At 34.1% G+C, this 13,270-nt stretch overlaps 1 protein-coding gene across 2 annotated transcripts in view; it reads right to left on the bottom strand.

Annotated features, from left to right (window-relative positions):
• Dmxl1 (Dmx like 1) overlaps positions 1-13,270 on the bottom strand; it is a 153,086-nt gene that overhangs the window by 37,607 nt on the left and 102,209 nt on the right. For both annotated transcript variants that reach the window (XM_052742167.1, XM_052742168.1), the window contains 4 exons: positions 7,140-7,288; positions 4,805-4,890; positions 3,713-3,914; positions 2,689-2,806 (listed from right to left, as the gene is read on the bottom strand). In XM_052742167.1, coding sequence (XP_052598127.1) covers positions 2,689-2,806; positions 3,713-3,914; positions 4,805-4,890; positions 7,140-7,288 — 555 coding nt within the window. The remainder of the gene's footprint in view (positions 1-2,688; positions 2,807-3,712; positions 3,915-4,804; positions 4,891-7,139; positions 7,289-13,270) is intronic.

The following is a 13,270-nucleotide window of genomic DNA, read 5'->3' as shown; positions in this document are numbered from 1 at the left end:
ACTGTGTTACAATGGAAAAGAAAAGCTCTGAGATACATGATAAAGTCAGATAAAGAAATGGTTAATTTTCATTTTCAATCACATAAAGGAATAAACAATGGCAGCATCAAAATACTCAGCAAGCCATCTATCAATTTTCTGAGTAACTAAATTCACAATGGCTTTAATGATCATTGTATTAAAAATAATATACAAGAGGCATTTTTATAAATACCCAAAACAGGCTATTCAATTCCTAGTAAATAATTTTCTCCCAACTCTATAAATTTAAGACTTTAATTCTATCCAACCTATTTTTTAAAATAGTCTTCTATTAAAATCTCATTAAGAGTGTCATGGTCAGTAGTAAAACTACAAGGCAATAACAAATTCTTACTGCTAGGTCCAGAATGGAAAGTGAGTAGGGATCCTGCATCCCACAAAATCCAAGACCCTTTTCTTTGAAAAAAGGGGATCTTTTAAGACCTCATTTTCTCTTTAGTCCAGAGAGAATGAGAAAATGGAGACAATAGAGGCAACCTGGGATGAGGTCCCTGAACTTTATCTCTTTTCCCATCCTTCCACCCTACCCCCCTTCACCACCCCAGAAAAGGTCTAGCTAACCTGTCTAAATTTACACTTTGTGCTAGCTTTTGTATTATGGCTTCCTATAAATTATAAAATGGACACAGGTAGCATGGGGTGGACATTAGCCACCTGTGTCCTCCATTTAGCAAAAGTGTAAATAAATTCATTTTCCTTTATAAAAAACAAAAAACCCCACCACAATAGAGTTCTCATAACTTTCAATGATTGTGCCAGTGTTTATTATAAAAAAAATTGTAAAGGAGTTAAATAGTTGTTTTGCAGATTAAAAAATTTAGAAAAATACTTAACTTACTGATGCTACGAAAACTGTTAGTTAATACTTATGCTCATTCTTTTGATTTAAAACTGTAATAAAAGGCTGGGCGGTGGTGGCCCATGCCTTTAGTCTCAGCACTTGGGAGGTGAGAAGCAGGTGGATCTCTGTGAGTTCAAGGCCAGACTGGTCAACAGAGTGAGATCCAGGACAGGCTCCAAAGCTACACAGAGAATCCCTGTCTCGAAAATAAAAAAAAAATAAAAAATTCTAAATGTCAATATTGTATTAGACAAACATTAAACCAATTGTAACTCCACACCTATAAAATAAGACAGATAAAATAAAAATGTGTAAGTTTATGCATTAACTGTTATTCTTGTATGATACGGCATGGTTAATACCACTCTATTTCTCTATGCTAAATCACGGAGACAATCAAATCTTCATGCATGTTAAAAGGCATACTACAGGAAAAGGAGCAAGCAGAGTGAGCTTTTAAAATCTAGGACAATGTAGCAGTATCCTTATTACATAAGAAAGCTATAAATTATAATTTATTTTAGGAAAAGACATTTAAGATAAAATATACCTTTCTACTAAACACAGTTTAATTAGTCATATATTCTTGTCTAGCACAGTAACTGTTAACTATATCCATTTTCTTGAACTGTTTCAGTGATAACTCACATAGTAAACATATAATCATATTTTAGTTATGTTAATAAGTAAAAGACATTTATGTCTGCTTAGATTTCAATATACCATTAAAAAATTCACCTTTAAATTCTTATATTAGCAAAAGTGTATATTTTTTTGTGGTATGAACACAGCAGATAGTAAATAACACATCTAGTTGTTTATGATTTGGTACTAAGGGAGGGGGACATGACGTAACTACATTATAATTTCCAAAAGTAAAAAATATTAAACAATTTAGTACTTTAATTGAAAGACAATTATGTATGAAAATTTCCTTTTATTTGACGTTTGATGGTATCTTGTTTTTTTCCTTGTCTATTGTGAAGCCCTTCTATTTTCTTAACTTTCCAACCATATAGCTATTTTCATTCCTCCCACTTCAAAACCAGTACAAAGTTTGTTTTCAGACTAATGTCCATGTTCTTTCATTTATAGACTCTGTTAATGTCTCTAGAGGAAAAACTGGCTACTTATAACTATGTCTACTGTTTAGGTTCACCTTATAATTTTTAGTTGCAAAGCATTTTCAATGAAAAGGAAAAGAGATGTTCATTTATATTCAGATGGCAAGATCTTTACATTATCAAATATATATTTTAGTAGCAGTGGACTAATGATCCCTCTCCTCAAACAAACAAACCAATAAAAACAAACAAAAAACCCATTGTAATGATATCAAGGTATAATCAAGCTATTACAGTTTAATTATAAACTGGTTTGGATTTATAAAGTTTCCTTTATTTATATATAATTCCTAGAAGAAAATATGCATATTCAGAATGTTTCCAGGAGGTAAGCCCAGTTTCAACTAATTCTAAGGTAGACTTCTCTTAACTATCATGTGAAAATCATAGGAAATGTCTCTTAAGAAACTGGTCATTACAATGTAAAACACAGTATGCAAAAATCAGAATCTTAACTCAGTATCTACTTTAGGAAAAAAAAAGTTCAAAGAACATTAATTAAACTGGTATGTGAAAATATTGTCCCTTTCCTTTTAAGAAATCTTTCTAAACATCAATTAAATGTTTATGATATCAAATGAATTTTCAAAAAAACCCCTGCAAACTTCAATTATTTTAATGACTGCAGTATAATATGAAACTTTAGTAATAAAATAGCAAAGAGTTTTAAAATCTACAAACCTCATTTAGACATCGTTTCTTTGTGAATATATTTCTGATAAAAGTTTCCTGAATTTCTTCCTGTTTCACCAAGTACTGCCAAAGCCTCTTCACAGACAGTGCCACATGATTTCTGGATCTACAGGTACAATAGACTTAATTATTTACCTCAGAGATTTCTGATTAACTTGACATTTCCTTAGCATATACCAGTGTTTATTAAAAAAAATTTAGCTAGGATTTCACCCCATGATCTAGGAGAGCAACTAAAGAGGTTTTTTTTTTGTTTGTTTTGTTTTTTTTTAAATAAAGGATCATTAACTAATAGTTTAGGATTAGTGGACAATATTGTTTCCTAGAGGATAACTAGAGGCAGAATTTCTGAATGTGTTTGCTGTGAACATAACCTTCTTGTTTCTGGCCAAAAGTGGCTTAAGAACTTCTATAAGAACATAAGTGATGACACGAAAGAACTAAACACACTGTTTAGTTAATACTTAGTTGGGGCAAGACTTTCTAGATAAAGCAAGTATTGTATAAACTTAACTATAGGTCAAACAGTTGCTGAATAGCTATTTTTTTTTTTTTTGCAGAGTAGGAGTAAATAAAAGTACTCTCCTCAAGCCGTATCTACTCCTCAAGCCATATCTACTCCTCAAACTGTATCTAGCTAGTCTGTCAAGTTTACTGGCCCGTAGTCAAGCCTCCTTAGTTACGTATTCTCCATGGGTGCTTTCATTCTGCAACGTCAGAGTTATCTAGTCATGACAATGCATCCTGAATGTCTAGAATAGTTACTATCAGGACCTTCAACAGAAATGCTTGGTAACCTTTGAAAACCAGGAACGCATCTATGTCTTCGGTGTAAGGCATAGATATGCTCCTAGAACCAAATGTTAAGCATGGACCATAAGTATTTCTTTCTCTAAATGCTATCCCAAAACAACCTGATTCTACAAAACTTCTAAAAGAACAAACAAACAAACAAACAAACACAAAACACCTACCATCACCAACAAAAAACAATATCCATGGTAAAACCTACTTGAAAGGAGTGTTTGTAGGTTCTAGTAAAGCTTTGTGACGGAGTATTGCAGGCCCTGCAGACACATTCTCTTCAGAAGTGTGACTGGAAATATAGTTTTGAGGCGGTCCACCATGGATTTCAAGTCGTCGGAGAAGAACTTGCTCCCAACACTGAAGAGTTTTGAGAACTGCATGACAAAGAGGTGAACTAACCGGTAGTTCTAAAAACAGAAAACACAATTGATGGTAAAATGTTTGTGAAAAAGCAGAGGATATTAATAAAATTTAGTAGGGATGCGTGGGCACTGAATCTGGCATTTTGAAGATATTTAAAATGTAAAGATATATCTTTACAACTATTTCAACATTACTTTGAAATTTAATTTCACATGAAAAATATGCTTGAAGATTATGAAAATGTTTATGGAAGAAAAATTAATTGCTTTAAACTTTGTAACAGGCCTGAAAGTCATTTGATATTTTTGTTTAGAAAATTAAAATAATAAGCAAAGTTTAAAAAGTTCAATAATACTTACCATGAAATAAAGCACTACTTCATCAGAACATCTTCAGTCTTATACAGCAATCCTACCTTCAAATTTTCACTCTTTTTGTCTATCTACCCACATCTAGTAACAGTCTTGATTTTTAATTCTGAAAATTACTTACTGATTTATTATAATACAATGAATATAAACTTTTCCTCCCTCTATTATTCCAACAGTCACAAAATTTGTGTTTAAGTTGGTATTTTAGTGTTTCCCTGAGTATATGAATAAACATGGTTCACAGCTCAAGTGTCTTGCTGTAAGAACACACTCCTTTATTTTATATACAGCCCTCTCCTACTGTGGAACTCATCACTGTATTTGAAGGTTTATAGGTCGAGTATTAAGTCCCAGGTACAGAGATAGTCTCAATATAATAATATCAGGTTCAGGGCTTTTGATTTCTCAAACATTTCCTCAGCAGGTAACAGTATGATATGAAAATTTAAAAACAGTTTATACTCGAAAGAAATGTATCTTTTACTATAAGAACTCATTAAATCTTTTCTTTATTTACACATAGACTAACAATCGGCATTGATTCATATTAAGATGTTTATTACCTGCAAGATCATGACCTGCAAAGGGATAGAAAGTCTTCAAATTGCTGAGCACCAACTGGACCATAGCCAATCGCATCAATGACCAACTAAAAATAAAATTTTCTCTGTTAAAACATTTACACAGGGATCTAGAAATGATGCCACCCGTTAACACAACAATTTCCCTACAACAAATTACCCCAAAGATATACATCTTTAAAACAAAAATAATATATACATGTAAGTAGTTATTCACATCAGCATTACCTAAAACAACAGTTAAAATAACCTAAATGCCTGTCAGGAGAGCATTGGCTAAATAACAATGGTTTTGAAGGATGGAATTTTACAGTAACTGTAAAAATGAATTATTAACATTGATAAAACTACAGTATGCAATTGTAATTAAAAAGTAAGCTTAGGGGCATCATATGTATATATGTGTGTTGTCATTTAGGTAAGAAATAAGGGCAAATAATACAGATGTACTTATCTCTGTAATCAGAAGGACACAGAAACTAATAAAAATGGCTATCTTTGCTGGGAGGTGGTGGCGCACGCCTTTAATCCCAGCACTCGGGAGGCAGAGACAGGTGGATCTCTGTGAGTTCAAGGCCAGCCTGGTTTACAGAGAGAGATCCAGGACAGGCACCAAACTACACAGAGAAACCCTGTCTCGAAAAACAAAACAAAACAAAACAAAACAAAAAGGCTGTCTTTACAAGTACCAGGGAAAATGGAGCAGAAATGAGAAATATGAGGCTTCTGACTTTACATTTGTATATAGTTCAACTTAAAATTATTTCTGCTTCTCACTGATTTTAAATATGTCATATTTATGTCTATGGTACTGGCTTTAAATTTAAAATCATTAACTGTGCAAAATGTGCACAACATAAAGTTGAGCATTTTAGCATTCTCAACAACAGCACACTCACACTGTTTTGGAACTATCATTCTCTACAACTTTTCATGGAACAAAACTGCTAAAAAAAACTACACTTTTCTCTATTCTAGTGTCTATCAATGTGACTATTTAATGCACTTCATAAAGCAGAACACATACTATTTTTTTGTGACTGAATTATTTCTCTTTGTATAATATCCTCAAGATTCATCCATGTTGTATCATGAATCAGAATTCCTTTCCTTTGTAAAATAGAGTAATTTTTTGATTATGTACATAACACATTGTTCTTATTCAGTCACCCTATAAGACACTTGGATTTCTTCTGTCCACTGGCCATTATGCTGCTGTCAACTGGATGTACGAACACATGTCTAAGCTCCTACATTCAATTCTTTCAGTATATACCCAAAGTAGAATTACCATATTATACAATAGTTATATCTTTAAGTTTTAAAGAAATTAATTCATCATTTCCCAAAGTGTATGTACCATTTTACAGTCCAACCAAAAGAACACAAAGGTTCTAATTTCTCTCCATCTTGGCCAATACTGTCATCTTATGATTTTTGTAGTAGTCACCTTAGTGGGAGTGAGATAGTGTCCCACTGTGATTTTCATTAACATTTCCCTAATAATCAGAGTATTTTTCCAGTGTTTATTAGTCATTTATATGTCTTCTTTACAGAAACTACTCAAGTCCTTTGACCACTTTCCCCTGACCCTTTGTTTTTTCCAAAACTAAGGACTGAACCCAGGGTTTCACACATGTAAGACAAATGCCACAACTGACCTACATCTCCAGCTCTGGCCAGTTTTTTAGCTGCATTGCTTTTTGTTGGATTACACAATACGACTTACATATATTTATATATTCAAAAGTAAACAAAAATCCCCAGAAAAAAAAACCTCCACCAGTAAGCAAAATCACTTAATTTTTCAATAGAGTTACTATCCAGAAATCTGTTTCTTTTCAAACTTTTATTAACCCATCATTAACATGCCATGTCTTAATAAATATGTTGCTGCTCCAATGTAAACAGCATATGAATAAGACCACTCATGAATATAAAGCCAGTGAACCATTCAAACTGGTGTTAAGTATAGTGAACACTTAACTTTTGTTTTTATAATCACAAAAGCTTTTTAAAGATATCTTATAGAACTAGAGGTCTACTAAACAGCATTTGATGTTCTTGTTTGAAGTCCTAGATTTATCTTATGGGCCAAAATCAAAGCATAATATGAAAAGATTTGTGTGACATGTTACAAATTATAATAGTTTACCAAGGGATAATCAAGTGTTAATTGAAAATTTATTGCAGAAGAAAGGAATTTAACAATTTCAACTAGATAAAGTGTGCAACAATTCAGTAAATTATTAATTTCATGTTACTTTTATTATTTATATAGGCCAACATGACTAGCTTAAAACACAATATTCTATACCTGAATGAATTTGAATTAGAATGTTCCTGGAGAGGGAGATCAGAAGGTAAAGTATCATCATCACCATCATCATCATCGTTGTCATCATCACTTTCTAGACTCTCCTCAGAATCATACTCTGCTCTACTTTGGGAAGGGGGCAGAAAAGGCTGAAACAAAAATTATATACCTTATCATCCAAATGTCTGATTTGATGCATCTAAACATATAATTCACCCCATTTGTGGATATTTCATTATAAATAAAATATTATTTACCACACTGTATCTCTGATATAATTTTATCTATTCACCCATTCAACAAAAAATTTCTTAAGAATGTCCCCGAAAAGTCTACCTGAGATATATCTAATAGCTACACAATTCTCTCCTATCTCTCTGACAGGTCACAGTATGCAGCCCAGGCTAGTCTTTGCCTGTGGTCTTCCTGCTTCAGCCTCTCAAGTGCTAGGATTACAGGCATTTGACAGCATAAACTGGCTTGAGACAATGTTTAAAAGAATTATAGCCAATGCCATCTGAGAGTTTTACATTTTTGGTGGTAAAGTTAAGCAAGTAAGTAAAGAATTTAGTAAAACTAAGTAAAAAAAATATTAAGTGTTACAAAAAGAAGTAGTTAAGATGGAGAAAAGTAAAAATTGACCATAGAAGGCCTCTTTGAAAAGTGTCATTTAAGTGAAATGTAAAGGAGAAAAAGTAACCAGCCTAGAAATAATAATGGGGCTTATAAAGTCTGACTAAACAATAATCCCATATATAGAGAAAACAATTCTCCAAAAATGGAGGTCAAATAAAAATAGAGAAAGAAAGAGACAAATTCCCTGCATTTCCTGAAGCATACAGCCTTACAGGCCAGCAGGAATGGAACCATCAGAGATTATTTAGAAGTCAACTACCGTAAAGCAGTATGGAAAACATCCAAAAGTTGAAAATGTGAGGGATTTGGCAATTAACATAAAAGAGCAGAAGAAATAGAAAGTCCTTGCTCTGTGGAATAGTGCAGGACTGAAAAACTGATCATTTGAGCAGAAATTCTAAAAAAAAAAAATGTTAATAACTAGGAAGAAAAATAGAAAGGGTTATGTGACTTTTAAAAGTAACTGTCAAAACAAATGATAAAGCAGCTGAGAAAAATGTGCTAAGGTATACTAATGCAGTCTAAGCATAAGTATATGCTAAAAGTAAAATGTATAACCTTACTCACTCATTGGGATCCATAATTGAAAAATTAAGCATGAAGTTAAAGGCTTCTCATCAAACTGTTTTCTTGCGGCTTTAACAAACCATTTTGTGTGTCTATCTATGTGGTTATGCATGTGTGATGGCAAGGTCACTGTTTGGTGTCTTGCTCATTGTTTTCCACCTTAGTTTTTGAGACGGGGCTCTCACTGAATCTAGAGCTCATGATTTTGCTAGACTGGCTGGCCAACAAGGTCCTGGGACCAGCTGTCCCAGGTTATCCAGTTACGGATGTGCGTCACTATATGCCTGGCTTTTAGATGGATTCAGGGAATCCAAATTCTGGTCCTTGGGCTTTCACAGCCCTGAATAACAAGAGGATTCTTTCATTCATTTTAAAAAAAAAAAGAAAAACACTCTAAGTTTTCCTGTGTCCCAGCCTGCCAAACGTCAGGATAAATCTCTCCCACTCGAGTCCCCCAAATAAACACATACGAGGCTTATATTAATTTTAACTGCATGGCCACGACTCAATTTTTTAGCTAGCTAGCTCTGTATATTAAATTAGCCCATAACTATTAATCTATATATCGCCACATGTTCTGTGGCTTTACCTTTATCCCATTATATGTTTCTCCATGGGCGGCTGGCTGGCTGGTGTCTCTCCTCCTCCTTCTTCCTGTCTCTCCCTTTGAATTTCCTGTCTGTCTCTAAGCTGCCTTGCCATAGGCCAAACAGCTTTATTTATCAACCAATCAGAAACACATATTCGCAGCATACAGAAAGACATTCCCCCATCACTTCCCCTTTTCTGTCAAAACAAAAGGTAGAGACAGGAAGAAGGAAGGGAGGGGACGCCAGCAAGCTGCCCAAGGAGCAACATGTAAAGGGATGCAGGTAAATCCATGGAACATGTGGTGATACACAGATTAATAGTTACGGGCTAATTTAAGATATAGAGCTAGCTAGCTAAAAGCTCGAGCCATGGCCGTGCAGTTATAATTAATATAAGCCTCTGTGTACTTACTTGGGGGACACGAGTGGGAGAGATTTGTCTCGACCGCATGCCGGCCGGCCGGCACACAGTAAAACTTCCAACTACAAAGCACTAACTGAATAATCACTGATGAACTTTGAAAGGAATGATGTGACTGTTCACTTATCATAGCATATATCTGTTTTCAAAAGTGATGTGTGGAAAGTTAGTAGGAAAGTTTGCATTTTATGCAATTACTAATATGTAATATAGTATAGTAAATTCAGTTTTAGAGAATAATGTTATTTAACTGAATACTGGTAAATAAAATTTACATACCAGTCAAAACAACTCAGGGTGGCCTACAGTATTAAAAATGAATGCGGGACTATGAACTTGGCTCAGTGGTACAAGGCTTACACAAGGTTCTAAGTTTGAAAAGAAAAAGAAACTGAGTATGAATAAGAGATGACCAGAACACCTTGACTCCTGGGTCTTGACTCTTGGCTACTATTAAGTACATAACATTAAGATGTTGACTAACTCCTATTTTTATCTTACTTAATAATTTCAGTTTGAAATGGAGAGTCCTAATGCATATAAATATATATACTGCCTTAAAAACTGCTTAGATGTATAATCAATATAGTTCAGAGTTTCTTTTTTATATTGTAGAATATCTTGACCCAAGTTAAAAATTTCAAAACAGAGTATTGAAATATTAAAAATATTAAATATTAAAATATTTAGAAGTTAATCACTACATTTTACAACCACTTGTTCCCATTTAACTACCTGAAAACTGTTCTGTGTATCAATGTTTTATTACCTTGGCTATGAAGTAGTCCCAGATACTTAGCTCAGGTGGGATGAATTTCTCCTTGACTGTCAGTGACTCCTGATTTACTGAGGAAGAGGTTATGGGGGCAGATTCTCTGTAAGATGCTTTTGGTGGACTAAAATGTTTGTTTTGTTTTTCTCCTTCAACTAGTAAAGAAACAAAGAAGAAAATAGATTATTATTAAAGTACTATGTCCAATTGCCATCTTTACAAAAAAGTTAGATAATTTCAAACAACACACATAAACTAAAATATTATTATGAAAGTACAGAGCAGTTGAAAAAGCAGGTAGGAGAAGTAAGGAGGAAAGATGCTCTGTGTAATAACTTCTGTTTTTATCTTAACTTATTCATAATTATCTGAATGCTAATTTATATGTTGTATGTAATGTATAATAGATGTAGTACCTGCCTACAAAAAAAAAAATCACTCTACAATTTAGTTAGGATTATGATAGAAATGTCCTATATCCTTCTACTTTGTGTTTTTTAAGAGGAAGAGGCTTGCTGATAATTCAACCAAGTGATTTATGCATATTAAATATAGATTTTACCAGTTACGCTACCCCAATAAACACTTCAAAATAATAGATGACACTGCTGTGGGATGTTCTGTATGGCAAATGTATTGCTCTGATTGGTTAGTAAATAAAACACTGATTGGCCAGTAGCCAGGCAGGAGTAAGTATAGGCGGGACAAGAAGGAGGAGAATTCTTGGAAGTAGAAGGCTGAGGGAGAGTCATTGCCAGCCGCCGCCATGACCAAACAGCATGTGAAGATGCCAGTAAGCCACGAGCCACGTGGCAAAGTATAGATTATAGAAATGGATTAATTTAAGATATAAGAACAGTTAGCAAGAAGCCTACCACGGCCATACAGTTTGTAACCAATATAAGTCTCTGTGTTTACTTGGTCGGGTCTGAGCGGCTGTGGGACTGGCAGGTGACAGAGATTTGTCCTGACTGTGGGCCAGGCAGGAAAACTCTAGCTACATGACACAATGTCAATATAAATTAAAAATGCCACACTTCAGATTGTTCAGTAACAAACTGGTCTCATTATACATTTAAAATACATTTTTATTAGAAATTATTTTTAATATTTTGACTTCCCTAATTAAATTGTATTACATTTTGAAAAATGGTTTAAGAGATGGACTTCCTAGTCATTAGAATTACACAGAAGTGAAAACTCAGTCTTTACTTTCTAAAAACTTTAAAATTAGTATTCTTTCAGAATTTACCCTAGAAAACTAAAACAGTAGTATCTGAAAAGCAAAAATTATATGGGAGCTTGATTTCAAAAATGTTTATGGTACCAGTATTCAAAGCCAGGTCCTTGTACATGCCATGCACTTACTGCATCACTGAGCTTCATACCTACATGCTATAACATGGTTTACCAATACTAAGTCATAAGACACATCACCAGTTGTAGACAAACAAGGACCCTGTAGACATAAGCATGACCTACTATGCAAACAATTCCCATTAGGACACAACAATATTTGTCTTCAATGGTTCCAAATGAGATTTTACTTACCTTCCAAAGTGATGTAAATATCTGTGTCTTAGTTACAATTTTGATTTGTCATCTGGAATTATTCAACTTTAAAATACATCATGCACATGCAATATATCAAGCAACAATAATCTAAGTTTAAAAGAGTAATTATGTGATTTTGGAAAGGAAAAATGAATGGCATATTCATTTTCTAAGATATTATGTAATAGTGGTTCCACTGTTACTTCATCCATTAAATGATTACATTTACATATTTAAATCTATATAAACTTTTGCTTTTATTAATATCTGATGATCAACAATCAAATTTCCAATATACACATTGCACATATAACACACACTCTAAAATTAAATGGACGAGAAACTGAATGTAGACCTTAATGAATTATTTAAGAAGAGGATAAAATGTGGCTAATAAAAAACAAAGGCATGATTTATCCAGTAACTGATGATGGAAGCAGATACAGAGACCCACTGCTGCCGAGGTTGGGAAATCATGCTGGAAGACAGGGAGGAAGGATTGTACAAGCCAGGGGAGTCAAGGACATCACAAGGGAACCCACAGAAACAACTAACCTAGGCTCATAGGAACTCACAGAGTTTGAACCAACAGCCAGGGAGCTCACATGGGACCAACGTAGGCTCTCTACATATGAGTGACAGTTGTGTAGCTTGGTTTACTTGCTTGGTCTACCTGTGGAACTACTAACAATGGAAGCAGGGGCTGTCCCTAATGCTTTGGCTGGCTCTTGGGAACCTATTCTTCAAACTGGGTTGCCTTGCCCAGCCTTAATGTAAGGCAAGGAGCTCAGTCCTCAACTGGATATGCCATGCTTTGTTGAAACCCTTGGGAGGCCTGCCCTTTCTGAACAGAAACAGAGGAGGAGAGGAGCAGTGGGGAATAGGAAGAGAGAAAGAGGGGAAGCTGCAGTTGAGATGTAAAATAAATGAATAAATTTAATTTATAAGAAAAGAAAAAAAAGAGGCATGCATGGGGGAAAGGCCTGATAGAATCAAGAATTGTCATAAATTTTAAAAACTTAATTCTTATTTGCTTTGACTTACTAATAGGTTTACATGTCAAAATAGATTTCCACAGACAAATATCCCTTCCTTTCCTTGAAAATTCTGATCTGACCCTCAGCACATTCTGTACTACTGATATTTAGAAATGTAAGTCATTCCCAAAAGAAATCAGACAGAAATGAAGGAATGTGTATGAGGTTACAGCTAAGGTCAGGAATGGGAAACTAGAGAAATAAGAAAGCCAACACTGCTTTCTGTAAGTTTTCCTGTATTACTGGATTTGCTGCCATGAAGTTATTACTGCAATGAAAACAAACAAACCAAAGGGCAGAAGTGAGAAGGGGAAGGATAATATGTATGAGTGGGACTGAATATGCTCCAAGTACATAATATACATGCATGAAAATGGCCTTAGGTAACCTGTACAATAATAAAATACTACATCAAAAGCTAAGAAGCTTGTTTAACATTATTTTACCATTTTCCTTTTTTTGTGTATGTATGTACTTGCGTAGTGGGTGTGCATGGGATGTAGGTACATATTTGCACATACATGTAGAAGCCAGAGTACAGCCTCAAGTGTCAT

The sequence above is a fragment of the Peromyscus californicus genome, unplaced genomic scaffold (assembly GCF_007827085.1).
Source record: "Peromyscus californicus insignis strain IS unplaced genomic scaffold, ASM782708v3 Scaffold_17__1_contigs__length_78620276, whole genome shotgun sequence".
NCBI lineage: Eukaryota > Metazoa > Chordata > Mammalia > Rodentia > Cricetidae > Peromyscus > Peromyscus californicus.
The sequence above is the reverse complement of the archived record's forward strand: the minus strand, read 5'-3'. Positions and strand labels throughout refer to the sequence as shown.